This window comes from Pantherophis guttatus, chromosome 3 (genome assembly GCF_059756535.1).
Source record: "Pantherophis guttatus breed Tessera chromosome 3, ASM5975653v1, whole genome shotgun sequence".
Taxonomy (NCBI): Eukaryota; Metazoa; Chordata; class Lepidosauria; order Squamata; family Colubridae; genus Pantherophis; species Pantherophis guttatus.
Window position 1 is genome coordinate 144,115,779 of NC_142065.1, and position 19,466 is coordinate 144,135,244.

At 40.9% G+C, this 19,466-nt stretch overlaps 1 protein-coding gene across 2 annotated transcripts in view; it reads right to left on the reverse strand.

Annotated features, from left to right (window-relative positions):
* The window catches only part of SLC22A23 (solute carrier family 22 member 23), a 98,634-nt gene that overhangs the window by 44,951 nt on the left and 34,217 nt on the right, over positions 1-19,466 (reverse strand). For both annotated transcript variants that reach the window (XM_034429079.3, XM_034429078.3), the window contains exon 3: positions 18,992-19,146. In XM_034429079.3, coding sequence (XP_034284970.1) covers positions 18,992-19,146 — 155 coding nt within the window. The remainder of the gene's footprint in view (positions 1-18,991; positions 19,147-19,466) is intronic.

Below are 19,466 nucleotides of genomic sequence, written 5' to 3' on the forward strand. Positions count from 1 at the left end.
GAGAGCCAGTTTGGTTTTGTAGTTAAAGTGCTGGATTAGGAGTTGAACAACTTGAGTTCTATTCCTATTTTAGCACAAAAACCAGCTGGATGATCTTGGATCAGTTATTCCTTCTTCATCCTTATGAGAGCAATGGCAAGCCACTTCTGAAAATGCTACCTAAAAATTGTATAGATGTGTCCAGATAATCACCAGAAGTCAAGTCTGATTCAAAGGTAAAAAAAAAAAAAGAAGAAGAAGTATACAATTGTATTCATTTCAGAAATATTACCAACTTTTCTCTATTTAGCATTACACAAAATGGAATACTCTGACATAATGATGCCCTTAGATCAGGGGTATCAAACTCAAACTCCAGCCCGCGGCATGCTTAGATCTGGCCCGCAGGCCCATCCTGCAAACAGCGACTCGCAGTCAACAACTGTTCTGCCTCTAGAGTAATAAAAACAGCAGTATTACATATATATCTTTTACTCAATGCATATTTACCAATGTAGGTTTTTTATACTATGTAATTCAGCCCAGTGAAGTAAAATTACCTGATTCTAAAATTCTATTCAACAAAGTTTTTCTTCAGCGCTGTAATGCAAAACTGGTGGGTTAAATGTTCCCAAGAGTAGGAATACTGCCAAATCTCTGGACAAAATTATTTCTTTCAGGAGACAGATTATTTATTAATATCTATATACATCAGGCTTTTATTTATTTTCAGCTGTGTTTCCTTAATGGCTGTTAGCAAAAGCTCACTTTATCATACAGTTAGATCAAAGGCCAGAACTTGAGAGCTGACTGTATTTTTTTATCAATCAAGTTCAGAAATAAACTGAGCATAAGAGAGACGTTGTCAAACAAAACATAGTCTAAATTTTCATTTAGAATATCATAAATTTTATGAGTAGCTATGAAAATATTTACTATCCAGAACCAGTGAGCTTCGCACAGTTGTACATACAGTACCTACTTTCATCTGGCTGAACGTAACAGAAGTTCAACTATTTTAAAGGAAAGTCTTTGTTCCAATATACCGTATTTTTCGGTGTATAAGACGCACCGGAGTATAAGACACACCTTAATTTTGGGGGAGGAAATCAAGAAAACAAGAATTCTACCTCTGCCTACCAGCATTTTGGAACGGTCTGGGGGGAATCTACCTGGCAGCTTCAGGGAACAAGGCGGGTGCCACGATTTGCGCCTGGTCACCCCTCTGGTCGCCCAGCAGGCAGCTTAGGGCAGGCAATGGCCACAATGACTTCACTCCCCTGCAATGTAGGAGCTGCACCTAAGCTCTCTGTGCCCAGGAGCCGAGCGAGCCGAACGAGAGCTCCTAAAGAAAAACGCCCCTCCTTTCCAGCCACCGCTGCCCGGATTCCCCAACGCAATAATCAGAGCCGCGTTTCAGGTGGCGTGCGGCCAGTTCCCCTGCAATGTGCATTGGGGAACTGGGAACCGTTTTGGATTCGGGGAGGGGATTGCAGCGCTTCCGCCTGAAAGTGCTTTTCTTCCCGTTGCACATTCCCAACTTGCTTGCTCACAAGTAATTAATTAAATGAAATTAATTAAATTTTGATTAATCCAAAAATATTTTTCTCCTTATCCCATATTTGTGTGTGTGTGTGTGTGTTTGTGGTATCCTGGTATTTTAAAGAAAGGCTACATACAGCTCTTAGCCCGAAAAGTTGAAGTGAAGTGAAGTATAAATGACCTAATTTCTCCTGTGTCTGTGCCAAATCTTACTTCAGTTTCACTACTAAGAAAACTGGACTTCAGAAAGATGAACCACATCCGTCTTGAATTTCTCGGTCATCAATAATCTCAACAACTCTTTAGAATAGGCTGTTAGGAAAAGTCATTGAAGGGAATAAAAGGTCACCATCTAAGATAACCAAACAAATATCTTATTTCAGATAATTTAAGAAGTATGTCAATCCACATCCAGTTAATATTTCAAGATACGTACACAAATCTTGGCTAAAAGGTTTTCTGGAAGATATATATTATTGGCAAACGTCTTGGCCACTTATAACATGGCAGAGAACGGCATGCCAGAATACATTGCCTGCATAATTTTATTCTGCAAATCCAGGGATGAGCTCCTGGAAGCTGTTTTCTTTTTACTTCTACTTCCAAGATCTACCAACCAGAATTATAGTTTGAACATCAATAATTTTTCCCCTTTTGCACATGCCTGCTCCATTGCACGAGTCAAAAAAGAGGGCTGTCAAAATATTTACAGACCCCTCGCATCCTGGGCATAAAATTGTTTCAACTGCTACCTTCAAAACAAGACTATAGAGCACTGCACACCAAGAACAGTTTTCCCCCGAACGCCATCACTCTGCTAAACAAATAATTCCCTCAACACTGTCAAACTATTCACTAAGTCTGCATTACTATTACTATTAGTTTTCCTATCGTTCCTATCACCCATCTCCTCCCACTTATGACTGTATGACTGTAACTTGTTGCTGTATCCTTATGATTTATATTGATTGTTTCCTAGTATGATTCGATTGGTTATTTGTACCCTATGATTATCATTAAGTGTTGTACCTTATGATTCTTGACGAATGTATCTTTTCTTTTTATGTACACTGAGAGCATACGCACCAAAGACAAATTCCTTGTGTGTCCAAATCACACCTGGCCAATAAAGAATTCTATTCTATTCTATTCTATTCTATTCTATTCTATTCTATTCTATTCTATTCTATTCTATTCTATTCTATTCTATTCTATTCTATTCTATTCTCATGATCATCCATATACAGTATACAGATGTATACAGTATAATGTATACAGTATATCCAAAAAGAGAGAGATGGGAGAGGAAGGACAAAATTTTATAACAAAATAGGGAAAACTGAAGTCCTCCTTGAACGAGGGAGAAAAAGAGCTTAATGCAGTTATTATACTTTTTCAATATATAAAGGTACTGGCCTGGATGCATCATTGGGAAAGTCCTTGTGGAATAAGGGTTTTTTGCTTTTATAAGCTGTTTCAGAAAGAGGCTTGGCCTCTCAAAGGCCCCCACCAACAGCTTCCCATTCTATATGGTGCTTTGCTATGTTTTTATAAATCATCAGACACTCAAAATCATTGTGACGAAATAGGTGGCTATAGTAGAATAAAAGATAGATTAAGAAATACATGAGGATAGTAAAGCCTCATGTCTGTCTAAATAACTAAATAATATATTGAAGAGGAGAGAGGAAAGTGTATTTGTGTGAGAGACAGAGAGAGAGGAAGAGAAATCCCTTTGTATTGTAAACATGGTGACTCAGTTAATTAATAATAGACCAGATAAGAAACAGAGAGGCATGTGTGAAGACTCTTCCACTCATCTATTGTATCCCTAGTGGTGAAAAAGACACAAGTATGCAAGGAGATAATGTCATCAACAATGGGTCTTTATGGAAGCTAATCTTCTGTCCTGTACAGGTAGTCCTTGATTTACGAGCCCAATTTTTGTTGCTAAGCAAGACAGTTATTAAATGAGTCATGCCCCATTTTCCAACCTGTCTTGCCACAGTTGTTAAGGGAACCACTGCAGTTGTTAAATTAGTAACATGGTTGTTAAGTCAATCTAAGTTCCCCATTGACTTTGCTTGTCAGAAGGTTGCACAAGGTGATCACATGACCGTGGGACAATACCACCATCATGAGCCAAGCATCTGAATTTTGGATCATGTGACCATGGGGATGCTGCAATGGTCGTAAGTGGGAAGAACGGTCATAAATCACTTTTCACTGCCACTGCAACTTTGAATGGTCGCATAGAAATGATGGTTGTAAGTCGAGGACTACCTGTATAGACTTTTTAAAAATGCAACTTGCACAATGCCTTGCCATTAACTGATTTTGCTTTCCCCCCCTAACTTTGCTGTAGACCATACATATGTTTGCTTCCAAAATGTCTAGGAGATATAAAAAATGGATGGTTACCCCCCCGCCCCCTTGCAATTCTAGAATTGCAAAGATCTAATAGGTCAGAAGAGACCGCATCTAAACTTTCTACACAAAAATTCAGAGCAAATCCGTTTGAGGCAAATTTCTGACATCATATTATTGATGTAGACATCAGATCTGCGTTCTGCAGATGTACAAAATAGTAAATGGTCCAAAAATGTCAACAAATAAGGAGTAGTAATAATTAAAAATAAACAAATAAAGAAACAATGGAATGGTAAAATAAAACCCCCAACAATATTATGCCTGAATTCTACCATATTTCCCCGAAAATAAGACCGGATTTTATATTATTTTTTGATGCAAAAGTTGCATTAGGGCTTATTTTCTGGTTAGGTCTTATTTTGGGGGAAATATGGTACTAATTGCGTCTGTCTGGCTGATGATCTTAACTGGGGTTTATTTTTGGGGTAGGGCTTATATTACCATGATCTTGAAAAATCATGTTAGGGCTTATTTTCTGGTTGGGTCTTATTTTCGGGGAAACAGGGTATGTCTACATTGTGGTCTCACTGAACTGAAAAATCAAAGGTTATTCCTGCACATTACTTAAAAAGCTGCTACTTGCAGCCACTCCGAGTTCTTTAGAGAACTTCCTTTCCTCCATAAACTTGTGAGAGGAAATCTTTATTGAAAGCTTCAAGGAAACCTCTGTAATATTTCCTGTGGCTTTCGAAATTTATGGATCAGTTCAGTTCCCATTTTATTATAACAACAATTTGTTGTGTTACATATAGTAGAAAACATCTTGGTAGTTTTCATAAGTTACATATCATGTTTCCCTGAAAATAGGATATGTCCCGAAAATAAGGCCAAGCCTGATTTTTAGGGTGGGCCTAAATATAAGCCCTCCCCCCAAAATAAGCCCCCCCTCTCACACACACGCACACACAGGTCCCTCACCCCCCCAACCCTCCCAAGGTAGCCACATCCCTGCAAATTCCTGCAGCCCCCGCCCCTTTTGCCCCCCCGCGGCACTGACCGTAGACCTCGAGTGCCTGTTCCTGCGCCATGGTGGCAACCCACCCGCTCTCTCCCCCGCACCCAGGTGCCATGTCCACATAGCCCATGCTACTGAGCACCCACCACAACATCCCCAGCGCAAACATCACTGCCCCGGGGCTTCCTTGGCAGGGCGGCCACCGGTGGCAGAGAGGCCTCCATGCGTGGTGGGCAGTCGCGGAGGACTACAATGGCAGGCCTGGCGCATCTTGCAGCTGGGCGCGGGTCTCGGCAGGGATGGCTGAGGCGCTGCAGGTGTTGCTGCTGCTGCCGCCGCTGCCTACAAGCTCAGCCGTGGGTGAGGAGCGTTGGCCATGGCTGGGCCGGCTGAGCTGTGTCTGTTGGGGCTGCCCTCGGCATGGCTGTCCAGCACCTGGAAAGAGTAAACTGGACCTGTGGGAGGAAGGGAAGGCGGGCAAGTGTCCTCCAAGGCTCCCTTCCCCAGGAAGTCTGGCCTGATCGCCATCCAGTCCAGTGACTGCCGAGGCAGAGAGGCTTCCCAGGCTCTCCAGTGGGCGCTCCAGTGGGTCAGCGCTCTGGTGTGGGGACTGTGGGACGATCGGAGTGTAGAGGAGCAGGGGGGAAGGGGAGGCTTCCGGCCACCATCATCATAGAGTGGGATGCACACTCCCAGAGCGGCCGCTGCCCTGGCGGGGTTGGAAGCCACAGAGGCAGAGTTTGGGGGGAGAGAAAGAAAGATTTCTTCTGCTTCTGCTTTTGGCTGCATGCAAGGAAAGCAGCAGAAACAGCAGAAGTCTTTCTTTCTCTCCCCCAAACTCTGCCTCTGTGGCTTCCAAACCCCAGCCAGGACAGCGGCCGCTCTGGGAGTGTGCTTCCCATTCTATGGTAATGGCTGGAGCTGGACCCTGCAGGGGAGCTGGACCAGGCCATGGCTCCCACGCGGGTGCTGGTGGTGAGCGGCGGCGGCATTGGCTATGAGCTCAAGGCTTGGTGCCTTCGAGCTGCTCGCGTTCTACACACATACCGCGGGAGGGAGGGGCTTAATGGCAGCGCGCGAAGGGAGCCTCTCTCTGCTGGACTCCAGGTTGTGAGTACACAGGCCATCCGGGGCCTCCTGCACCCCCAAAATAATAAGACCCCCCAATAAGGCCAAGCCCTTATTTCGGGGTTCAAAAGAAAATAAGACCCTGTCTTATTTTTGGGAAAACATGGTATTGTTGAAGGAGAAAAATCTGCATATTTTTCATGAGGATGATTCCGGATCTGCGCACCTTCCGCCGCGAGCTGAAGACGCTTTTATTTCATCAAGCTGGCCTCGCCTAAATCTTCTCCCTTTTAAGTGTAAATTTTAAATTTTTAATGTATTTTAAAATATGGGTATTTTAAATTATGGGTATTAATTCAGCCAAATTTATTTAATTCATTTTATTCGATTTTAAATTTTGTATATCTATGTGTTTTATTTCATGGCTGTGCACCGCCCTGAGTCCTTCGGGAGTAGGGCGGTATAGAAATTCAATAAAATAAAATAAAAAAATAAATAAAAATGAATTGCTAGATTCGTTTCCCCCATCTTAAAGCCATCACATTTTTCCTTTAGCTCTTTAATAACCTTACTGGGTTACTGTCATCTTAATTTAATTTCTTTTGGCTGAATTAGAAAAAAACACTGCCTTGTTAAAACATTGAATTACAGCCATTCTATCGTAGTACTATAACTCTATTTGATTTAACAGTTGTTTTCATAATGTTTATTTTAAACACAGGATACATTACCATTTTAGCACAGTTGAAATACCAGGTAAACAGCCTCATAAAATGGCAGCCACCATAAATATTATGTTGAATCTTTGCTGAAACGTGAGGGTTTCACCTATCTAGCATTTCCATCTACATCATAATAAGATTTTTTAAAAACAAATGGGCAATCAAAATGTCTCTTTGTGCACATTTCAACATTCCTGCACCTTCCTTGAAAAAAAAAACTGTAAAATGTGCCAGAAACATTGATACATTTCTGTCCTTCACATGTTTGTGTGTATCCCTGCATGCATGTCCATCTTTCTACCCTGTGGTCTATTGTTATGTCTAGTCTGGTAAAAAGAAAGACTAGGGGAGAGATGATAGCAGTGTTCCAATATGTAAGGGGCTGCCACAAAGAAGAGGGGGGTCAGCCTATTTTCCAAAGCACCAGATAGCAAGACAAGGAACAATGGATGGAAACTAAGCAACTAAGGAGAAATTTCGATGAGAACAATTAACCAGTGAAGTGCCTTGCCTGGAAGCTTTTAAGAAGAGATTGGACAGTCACTTGTCTGAAATGGTGTAGGGTTTCCTGCTCGATCAGGTGGTTGGACTAGATGACCTCCAAGGTCCCGTCCAACTCTGTCATTCTGTGTTATATCAGTTTTGATCTACAAACAACAAGGAAGGACGAATTGGGCTGCTAATGCCAATGTCTGACAAGTCTGTTTTTTTTTGTTTGTTTGTTTTTAGTACATTCCGAGTCCAGGAAAAGGATTCACCTTGTGTAACTTTTTAGCAATTAAAGTGCAGGTATATTTTCTTCTTCCCTTTGTCCTGTTCACTAGAAAGTTTACAGCAATGTGAATGACACCACTGCAACTGAGACCAAGTCTACAGATAGTCTTCAACATACGACCACAATCGGGACTGGAATATCTGTTGCTAAGTAAGGTGGCTGTTAAATGAATTGCACCTGATTTAAGGACCTTTTTTTTTTTTTTTGGCCACAATTCTTAAGCAAATCACTGGGGTTGTTAAGCGAATCAAAAAATAATTAAGTGAATCCAGTTTCCCCCATTGACTTCGTTTGTTGGATTCTGGGTGGAAGGTTACCAATGGCAATCACATAACCCCAGGATGCAGCAACAGTTGTAAATATATATTGGTTGCCACGGATTCGAATTTTGATCACATGACCATGGGAATGGTGTGACAGTCAAAATTACTAAGACTGGTCATAGGTCATTTATTTTCAGCTACAGTGTAACTTCAAACCAGTGCTAAACAAATGGCTGTAAGTTGAGGACTACCTGTATCTTGCCTGTATGGCGCCCTTCCATTTTCCCTTGGGTGTATTTCAGTCCAGAGATATGCCAGTTACTTTGTGCCAACACAAAGAGGCTTATTCTCTACACAAACAAAGCTATTTTTAGAGCCCAATCACCTGCTTATTCTCGCTTGTGCTTCATAATTCTGCAGCGTGATTTTTAGTGCAGCCAATTTTTTTGAATCCTCTAAACTCTATGTAAATATGTGCCGTTGCTTTTTATGTCTCGCACACTGAGGTTAAAGTCATATTAGACACAGAATGAATATGACAATTTTAACCAGAAAATGAGGGATCTCATCTCTGAGGGAGGGAGGGAGGGAGGGAGGGAGGGAGGGAGGGAGGGAGGGAGAGAGAGAGAGAGAGAGAGAGAGAGAGAGAGAGAGAGAGAGAGAGAGAGAGAGAGATGGGTGGTTCAAAAGTTTGATATATAAATAGACACTATAAATACAGGTATTCCTTGACTTACAACAATTCATTTAGTGACTGCTTGAAGGCACTGAAAAAGTGACATGACTATTTTTCACACTGAGGGCCTTTGCAACATCCCCATGATCAAAATTCGGATGCTTGGCAACTGACTCGTATTTATGACAGTTGCAGTGTCCCAGGGTCATGTGATCTCCTTTTGTGTCCTTCTGAACCAGATTCACTTAACCTTACTACTTACTTACTACTACTTATGAACAACCTTACTACTAACTTAACAACTGTAGTGATTCACCTAACCATTATGGCAAGAAATGTTGTACAATGGGGCAAAACTCACTTAACAACTGTCTTGCTTAGCAACAGAAATTTTGGCTCAATTGTGGTCGTAATTCGAAGATTTATCTGTAATAACCATACTACTATTACAGCTGTCAGGAGCACCCTCACCAAAAAATGGAAAATTATTTTCACATATATGTAAGATTTATCTTTTTTGCTAGCAATTATTACTATTTAGATTTGGAAACTTTAGAAACAATAAAAGAGGAAAGAGAGAAGAAACATTTATTGAAGTAGTGTTCTGTCCCCGTCTCACACACGCACACAAACAGACAGCCGGGGATTAAATAAACTGGCAGACAATCAAATTCTTTCGATAAGCGGATTGGCAGCAACCCAGTAGCTGCTTGCCAAGACTTTACTCATAAACAAAATACACACAGTTCAAGAATTGTCAAGTCCAGTCTGTAATTAAATCCAAGGCAGATAGTGTTGTTTCCAAAGATGCAATGTGACTCGATAGTAGTTAGTTTTGTCCGTCACAGAGTCTGAATGGCCACCTCACCCCCTTTTATACCCTGTGGGGTGTGGTCCAGTGACTCAGCTTAATCTCTGGCATGCCTCTTCTTCTGTTGCGCGCGCTTATCTCTGCGACGCTACCGAGGATCCAGCCAAGACTCATCTCCCTCATTACTGTCCACCTGTGGCTGCATGGACGTGCTTGGCCCCGGACCTATCTCTTGACCTTCGGCGGACACCAAAGGCATTGCCAGAGAGGAGGGTCCTGGAGAGGGAGGCCTTGCCAACTCCTCTCCTTCACTCTCGGAGTCCTCTCCTGCCGATGACACAGGCTCAGGTAACGGAGCCACAACAAGTAGAACAATGAAGAACAGTTGTGAACTTCCAGGTATTATTGGACTCCAACTCCCATAAATCCCATGCACCTTACTAATTGATTAGGAATAAGAAGAGCTATTTTTGGAGAACATTTGAAAAAAACCAAAGCTTCCTTAGCACAGTTATGGGGAGCCAGTATTCAAGATTGAGTATTCAGAGAGCGAACATATACTATCCTTAAAATTAATAGCATGGCTGTGACCAGTATAAGATAGGAGTTAGTCAGCACTGAAAATAATCAAATGTTATTACCTCCAGCCTTCCTGACTGCTCAATTGCTGATGAGTAATTTTACTTCAATCACAGTAACTAATAGGGTAATAATCTTACATTTGTCTATTCAGAAAGAGGTATATTTGAATATTTTATTCAGTCTAAGTTTTTAATTTCCCGGACTAACAAAGAACATAGGTATTATATGATTGTCAATGTCTCCTATATAGTGAGGAAATTCTGTGTGAAGAATACACATATTTGTGAAATTGGGGATAAAATACATACAATTATAAACTTTGACAAAAATACATTTGGCAATTAGGGAGGTGTGAATACTTCTATAGAGAAATACAATGTTGTGTGGATTTTTTAAAAAAAATTGCTGATCATAACAGAAATTAGATGAAATGGATTTATAAATGAACATACGTCAAACTGATATGGACTATAAAGATCAGTTTAATTCTGAAGTGATACTTAGGTCCAAGGAAGTGATCACAGGATTTCAGCAGGACTGAGGCACTAAGCAAAATACATTCATACCCCTAATGATAATCCATAATGCTTATGGAGATTTAAAGAGGCCTATTGTGGTTTGAGTTGATTTTTTTTTAAAAAAAAAAGACTAAAAAGAATACATACAATCTGAAAATACCAAAAAAACACTGTGTCACAGAGGTGAAAGCTTAATTATTATAGATTGGCAGGATACAATTAAAGGGGTGTGTAACACTGAATTCTGTGGTGATATGGTACACAGAATGAAAATAACTGCCAAGTCATAATTGTTAAATCATAGCACTGACAAATACAGTCAGGTAAAAGCTGAACAGAATGAGAAATTCGTAACCTGGAACATAATTCTAGAGCTACTTTTTGCTTAGTAGTTCGAAAGTAGAGTCAATTCCCCAGAGATGTAGTAGGTTCCCTTCATCGGAAATTGTTTTAAGTGGACACTAGACAGCCATATGTCAGAAATGTTTACATTTCAATCTCTGCATTAAACAGCGGGTTGGACTCAACGCCCTAATGGTTCCTTCCAGCTTGTATGATTTTATCACATTCTGACAGATTCATTTTCAATTACAATTAATTTCACGCCTGCTATAGCCATACCCAAATGTATTTTTTGTATTAAAAAAACCCTATAGAAAATAAGCAACTTTTGCATAACAATTCAGAATATAAATGCAGCTAGTCAGTACTTCTCAACCTGCTTAACTGCATTACTTTCTTATATGGTTACATTATGGGAAGGAAGGAAGGGAGGGAGGGAGGGAGGGAGGGAGGGACTTAATAGATTCCAAGGTTTTCTGGGAATATTACTTTTCTTCTTGGGCTATCTGCCCATATATTTAGCTACTGCAACTCAGTCATTAAGCAAAGTGGTTGCTAAGTGAAACCACAACTGTGCTTATGACCTCCCCTCAGCTTTTCTTTGGTTTATAGACTTGTGAAGGTCATAAATATGAGGATTGGTTGCAAAGTTATTTTTTATCACTGTCATAACTGTGAATGGTCACTAAATGGGGCAGTTACTAAATGCCCCATTACTCAACTTAGCCATGGAGATATCATTTGAATCTAAATAAAAGTTTGCTTGTAGTTGTGTACATTTTTACTTTTGTTTGGGAAGAAAAAAAATCAGGTTCCATAAAGTGCTTTGGAAATAGCTATTATCTCTTATAACTAAGGGAATCTAGTTGGTTCATAACTTATTCAAGACTAATTTATACATTCTTCCCCCGCTCCAAAAGATTACACCTAGATGTGCACTTTTTCAGAAGAGCGAAGTCTTTGATAGACATTTACTCCTGTTGGAAAGCTAGGTTTCACAGATGTTTTCCTGCTATTTAATTCTTAAAAATAAAGCAAAACGGGGGGGGGGGGGATTCTATAAACATTCTTTCCAGAAGTGTGTGACTTCACTGTTATACTATACCATGAAGCCTTACAAAAGAAATATTTAGTTTGTCTTGAAAAATACTTCAGATTCTGAACAAAGACATAGCGAATTACATTCATAAAGGCAGTTTTTAACCAGCTCATGCCCTGACTGAATTAACTGATTATGTGCCATCAGGTCAATATTGATTCTTAATAACCACCCAGATATATTTTCAACCCGACAAACAGTTCTCAACTTGGTCCTCCAGGCCTTCCAATGGTACACCAGGGCCTGGTGGCTCAGCAGACTAAAAGCATTGTGATTGACACCAGCTGTCTGCAATTACTGTAAGTTCGAATCTCACCAGGCTCAAGGTTGACTCAGCCTTCCAGGCTCAAGGTTGACTCAGCCTTCCATCCTTTCTAAGGTAGGTAAAATGAGGACCCAGTTTGTGGGGGCAATAAGCTGACTTTATATAAATATACAAAAAGTATGAAGGCTATTGCTTAACGCATTGTAAGCCGCTCTGAGTCTCCGGAGAAGGGCGGCATATAAATCAAATTTAAAAAAAAAAAATCATCATAACTGTAATTAAATCAATCCAACTTGTGGGGAGTCATCTTTCCTTCCCTTTCCTTGCAACTCATACCATAAATCACAATTTTTTGAATTCTATTAAGAAGTGCTATGTGCCAAAAGGATTGCACATTACTCAACACAGATGTCAATCAATTTGAAGTCCACTGGGCCATGAAATTTCAGTTTCCTTTCCTACTGATTGAGGAACTTAGCTTGGCAAAGTATTCATATTAAAATTGTAAACAACATTCCACTTTTGAGCAGTTAAACGATGGATTCTGAAGATGATACGATTGCATAAAGCATTTTGCGTCTGTAATCTAGATTAATTGCATGGTTCTTAATGATTAAACATTTCCCCCTGACACTCTTCCTACTTTCTTTTAACTTGGCAAGCACCATTCATTAGATTTCTCTATTGGTTATAACACTTTAAACATGATGTAATACTGTTTTTGAAGGTCCCCTCAAGGGCTTTATGGTGAAAAAGCAGAGTATGCAACTTTAAACAAAAGAAGCAATATTGTACTGAAGTGGGCTTGGTTCCAACAATGTTGTTTAGCTAGCAGAAAGATATTCTGTTCCTAGAAGAGCTATTTCTGATCAGGTGAAATTACACTGTGTCAAAACAAGGACCACAAATCCTAAAGTCTAATTGTTCAAGATAATCTCTAAAAATCCTTTGCGTCACATTATAAATGGCATGCCTGTATCTTTTTATATGGTATTGTATCTTGTGACCTACATTCCATTCCTATGTTCCCGGTATTATGTATTTTGAGAATTTTGTTCAGTTCACCAAAATATCAAAGGAAGCTGTCTTGGGTACTATATGTGGACATCCAATCTACTCAGATTCAGAATTATCAACTATCTCCTGGTTCATCCAACTCAGTAAACACAGTGTGATTTGGGGACGAGATGGAGTTATATAAACATAGTCACTGTAGTTTGTTAATCATGGCCTACAGCTCAATGCATTCCATAAACTCAATCAACTGTGAAAAAGTGTTTTCCAATAAACTATCCTTAGTTAAATCATACCGTAATTCAATTCAAACCGTTATTGTCAATACACAACATGTGTACAATGAAATTGAATGAGTCTCCCTTGGGGCAGCCCATCCAAGAATGCAGAATACATCTCAATAAATCAATAGACGAAAAAGAAATCCCTAAAGTAATAAACTAGCACACATTTACACACACACACACACACACACACACACACACACACACAATATTATATTGTGGTAATATACATGTTATACATACATGTATATACATGTTGCACTGGCACTATAAGTCTATCACATTAAACATGATTGTGGTGTTACGTTGCATTTAAGAGTGACAGCCCATGGATAAAAGCTATTTTTCAGGCTATTTGTTCAGCTGACTATACTTCTATATCTCCTGCCTGATGGTCCAGGGTGTGAATCATCCCTAAGGATTTTCCTCACTCTGCTGAGACAGCGGGACCTGGCGATGTCATCCAGTAGGATTAGGGGGCAGCCCATGATTTTTTGTGCTGTGCTCATCACCCTCTGTAATGCCTTGCTGTCCACGGCTGTTAAGCCAGTGTACCATACCATAACACAATATGTGAGGGCGCTTTCTATTATGGACCAGTAAAAGGAAGTCATCAGCCATTGTTCCACCTGATTTTTCCGCAAGACCCTAAGGAAATGGAGTCTCTGTTGGACATTTCTAACCACCTGGGACATGTTATTTTTTCACGTGAGATCTTGGCTAAGGTGCACTCCCAGGAATTTGAACGAGGAGACCCTCTCCACACAGCCCCCCTTGATGTAGAATGGGGCAGGTTCCTCTCTCTGCTTCCAGAAGTCCAACACCATCTGTTGTGGCCCGTCAGCGGCCTGTGCAATTAGTAGCTGATTCCGAGAGCGAGGAGGCTGGTGTGGTGCTGCGCCATCAGCCTGTGCAGTTGGCACTCGAGTCAGACAATGAGGAGGCTGGAGAAGATGTGGTGCCAGAGGCAGGGATTCAGCCAGGGCCTTCAGAACCTCCAGAAGCTCCCATAAGTGAAGAGGAAGAAGAGGAGGAGCCTCTTCTCGATGCACAAGCGCACAGAGCTGCGAAAAGGCAGGAGTGGCTCATCAGGAGGACGTCTCCTCGAGAGTAAGGCTTGGGACTAATTGGCCCCTCCCCAGCCTATTTAAGGAAGGACGACGACTGATGCAATTTGCAGGAAACACCTTCGTTCAAATTCCTTTGCGTCTTGATTACAGAAAACGTTTGATTTAGCTCTTATCATTTTTCCTGCAAATTGCTTCTGGGCATTCTGCCAACCACAGTAAGATTATGGTTATCTGAAATACTGTGCCTAGGAACTGAGTTATTATTCTTTGAATTCTTGTCGGCTGTTAATGAAGTTAAATTAACAGCCCTTGTTCAGAAAAGACTGATTTATTGTACTTGTGTTGAACAACTACTAAGACAGCTCATTAGTAGTCTTTAATTAGTAAATTAAGGTTTGTACAGACTTTGTGTGTGCTGCGTTCTTTGGGGTCTGTAGCTGAGGCAGACACCATCTCCTTTGTCTTGCTGGTGTTTAGATCCAAGTTGTTTTCTGACCACCATGTAGAGTACTTCTGAACTTCTTCCCTGTATGCTGATTCGTCCCCTCATGTAATAATACCCAGCACGGGTATTCAAATCAGTCAACTTTTTAATGAGAATGCCCAGCAATATTGTGTTAAAGGCCGAGCTGTAGTCTATGAAGACCATTCTTTTGTAGTTCCCAGGTTTCTCTAGGTGTCTCAATACAGTATGTAGGGCAGTGGCAATGGCATCGCCTGTCAACCTATTTCCTCTATAGGTGAACTGATGTTGATGGAAGGCATGACCTGAGGTATTGAAGAACCAGTCTCTCAAAGTACTTTATCACTACAGATGTTAGTGCAATGGGTCTGTAGTCATTCAGGCTGTTTATGGCTGTCTCCTTCTGGACTGGGATGATGGTGGCTGTTTTCAGACATGATGGAACACTGACCGTTTGCAGGGAGATGTTAAAAATCCTTGTTAGGACCTCTGATAATTGGTCAGCGCAGGTTTTTACCACTTTCCCCAGCACCCTGTCTGGACCTGCAGCTTTGTTGGGATTCACGGCCTTCAATACAGCTCTCATTTGGTCTTCATGCAGGGTGAGTAGCTGGAAGTTGGAGGGCCGGTGAGTTGGGGCCGCAGGGTCAGGTCTTTTGACCTCATAGGGGGCAAAGATGTTCAACTCCTCCACCAATGAGGCATCGGTGTTGACTGTCTACATTGGGTTGCCCTTGTAATTGGTTAGATCCCTGCCACACCTGCCTCAGATTGTTGTCTGCTAGATGGTTCTCCACCTTCTATTTATATTTCTGTTTAGCTGCCTTAATGCCTCTCCTTAGTTTTGCCCTGTCCTTGTTATATTTATTGTTATTTAATATTGTTATATTTATCTCTGTCACCTGCCTTAAAGGCGGAATTCCGGACTCTCAGAAGTATCTGTACCTTTGCTGACATCCAGGGTTTACAATTCCATAGACTCTGATGCACTTATCCACTGTTACATTATCTGTGCATGTTTTAATATATGAGAGTACAGTGCCAGTGTATTTGTGAAGTTCTAGATGTTCAAATATACTCTACTCAGTGGTTTCAAAGTAATCCTGCAACTGGCTGAGTGCTCTCTCCGGCCAGATTTTGACAGTTTTCATGACTGGTTGTATTCTTTTCCTAAGAGGGATATACTTTGGGCACAGCAGCAGAGAGAGATGATCAGATGTGCCCAGGTGGGGGAGGGGAATTGCTCTATGGTTTCAGGGAATATTCCCAGGCCTATCTCAATGATAGGAAGTGATTTCTTCCTATACTGATTTGAAAACCTTTAAACATTTGCACTTTTCAAAATTTTATACACAAACAGTATACTGTATGTAGCAAGGTAGTCATTAGAGGGATGTGTGACCCAGATGTTTACATTTGCGAAAAGGAATCTTCCAAAAGGTTTACTTTTAAGAACACTGCTTGCAAAAAGTCCACAGATTTATATTGATCTTTTAAGCAAATATGCATGTAAACATTAACATGGGCTTAAGTTGCAAATGAGGAAGAAAATGAGAGAGAAGAGGTTTACCAGTTGGAAAATAAGAATTCGATAGCAACTAACACGTACAACAATTGCCTCATCTCTTTATCTCGTCAGTGTCCCCAGAACAGTTCTAACACACTATTTTCCTTTGCTTAGAGAATTTTGGATACAAGCCATTATTATGACCTTTTAGGCAGTGCAGTACATTCTGTACTTAATTTTCAGGTATAACTGCTAGAATTGATTCATGCACCAGGTTTTCTGACTGAATTCTTTTGAAGTGAGCCTCTTCCCTTCCCTCTTTGATCAAGAAAAGGAGTTGGTGTTTAAGAAAACTTTGAAAAAATGTAAATAAAGCATGTCTATTTGGCAAATCCTATCCCTATGCCCGTGATGGCGAACCTATGGCACGCCATATCAGTGGGCACGCGAGCTCAGCTCCTGGGCCCACCAGAAGTAGGGAAACAGCCTGTTTCCTGCCTCCGGAGGGCCTCAGGGTGGTGGTGGGGAAGGCCCGTTTTTTGCTGTCCCCAGCCTCCAGAGCCTTTCTAGGAGTCTGGGGAGGGCAAAAAGAGCCTTCCCCACCCTCCAGAGGCCAGAAACGGCCCATTTGCCAACTTCCAGTGGGACCGGAAGGCCCATTTTTTGCTGTCCCCAGCCTCCAGAGCCTTTCTAGGAGTCTGGGGAGGGCGAAAAGAGCCTTCCCCACCCTCCAGAGGCCAGAAACGGCCCATTTGCCAACTTCCAGTGGGACCAGAAGGCCCATTTTTTGCTGTCCCCAGCCTCCAGAGCCTCTCTAGGAGTTTGGGGAGGGCGAAAATGGCCTTCTCCACCCCCCCCAAGGACGCCCTCTGGAGGCCAAAAATGGCTGGTTTTTGCATAGAATTATGGGTGGGGGCACGCACGTGCGCAACCCCTCTGCCCCCCCTTCCTGGCACGTGATGGCAAAAAGGTTAGCCATCACTGCCCTATGCGGTGGAAATATGAAGATAAGAGCAATATTGATGAATATTTCCTTATCCTAACTGCCACATGAACTTGCATTATTAACTTTACTTAACTGGGCTCTCCCTGAGCCTAGAGTAACCATAATGAAAATAGTAAAAGGAAAAAGATTCAGCAAAAAAAAATAGGAATGGATTTGCAGAACAAACTTACATCATTGCATGGACGACATGCTATTTGTATTCCTCTAAAGACCATCTAGCTGACCTTAGCCAATCTTACTAAAATTAGTATTTGGTTAGATTAGGGAGCGCAGGAAAAAAAAAGACCATAGGAATCTAATTTGATTGTTGACAAGAAATTTACCATTGCCGATAAGTATGTATAGTAGTATATATGTCCAAGCCTGGTAATTGAGGGGATCTTTAATTTTATCCCATTAGAAGGGGACAGAGAGAAAAAATTGAAGATTGTAATATCCAGGCAAACTGTATTAGTACGTTAGCTGGACATAACCATAAACTGGTTTAATGAACATTCCACTGATTTCAATGGGATCAGTTATAGATGGTATTCAAACAATGTTTTCTCTGGACAGATTAACAACTACTATCAGAAAAATAGCCTCTTCTGATCTCTGCACATATTGTCTGAAGTCTGGTTGGAGATCTGGGTGCATAGTATTTTGTAGGTTGAGTAGGTTGGGAAGGGGAAGATAATTTTTAATGTGAAATGTTGGCCTTGAGCCTACTTGCAATCGAAATATGTTTTGGTGCAGCCAATGAAAAAGGCATTTGGCTTCAGTGCGTAATTATTTTTAATGATGAGATGGAAGAGGCATCTTATGTAGTCTATATAATCATGCCCTACCCACATACTTCACAGAGCATCTAATTTGCCACACTTGGCTGGTTAGATTAAATGTGATCCAAGAGAATGTATCTACCCTGTTGTTAGGTTATCTTCATTCTGCATCACTTATTCTGGTGTTCTGTCTAACACCATAGCTGCACCAGCCAGTTTGACTAGTTTCTCAGTAATATAACACAAGAAGAAATTGAGTAATGACATATATATCATTACTAGCTGATGAGAGCTAAATAGCTTGAAATAGATCTATACTAGTCTCCCTTTATTTCTTTATCAGCGAAATATAAATTTGGTATAAAATGGTTTGTCGTGAATGCGACTGCTTGAGGGCTCCTGGATTGGAGCTGAAAGGCGAAAGGGATACAATATGCTCCCTCCCCTCCCATATGCTGGGGTAGACCAGGTGTCTCGATAGAAAAACACTTAATCTCTCTCCTGGCTCAAGCTGATGAAGAGAGGAGAACATGTGGCTCAGAGGTTAATACAACTGCCTAACATGCAGGCAGCCCAAGTTCAAATCCAAGTAAGGGTATGGCTAGCTGATAAGAGCTAAATAGCTTGAAATAGATCTATACTAGTCTCCCTTTATTTCTTTATCAGCGAAATATAAATTTGAGATATATATTTATATATTTGTGTGTGTGTGTGTGTGTGTGTGTGTGTGTGTGTGTAGAATTGCCATTCAATCTTCTTGGCATAATCATACGAAAACACAATCAACAATGACATGAGGCTTATAACACAAATATTTTTTAGAAAGATATCCAAGATGTATTCTGAAGACAATACTCACGTAGTGCATACAAGGAAAGGGTTATTCCAGCCAGGCAAAACCCTTCAAAAAACCTGAGTGTGCTGAACATGGTCACATTCACTGAGAGGGCCACTGTCAGTCCAAATATTAAGATGAGCAACACTGAGAAGAGCAGCACTGGACGACGACCAACCCTGTCAAAATAAAAGAGGAACAAAAGGAAATGTATGCACTGATGCGTTATAGGTTCCATATTATCCATTTGCAAATTAGAATTCTGCACTGGGCGCAATGTTCCCCAGCCAATTTCAAAGAATCCATGATTGTAAACACTCTCTTGTCAAAACATTCCCAAAATGTTTTGGAAACAGTATGTCACTGGAGATTCATGATTCAGATCGGGTGTATTTAACAAAACAACAATTATATATATTGATTTTGGATGTAGAATATATATTCTGTATGTAGAATATAAATTGTGCTATGAAAAATAAGCATCATACAAAAAGGGGAG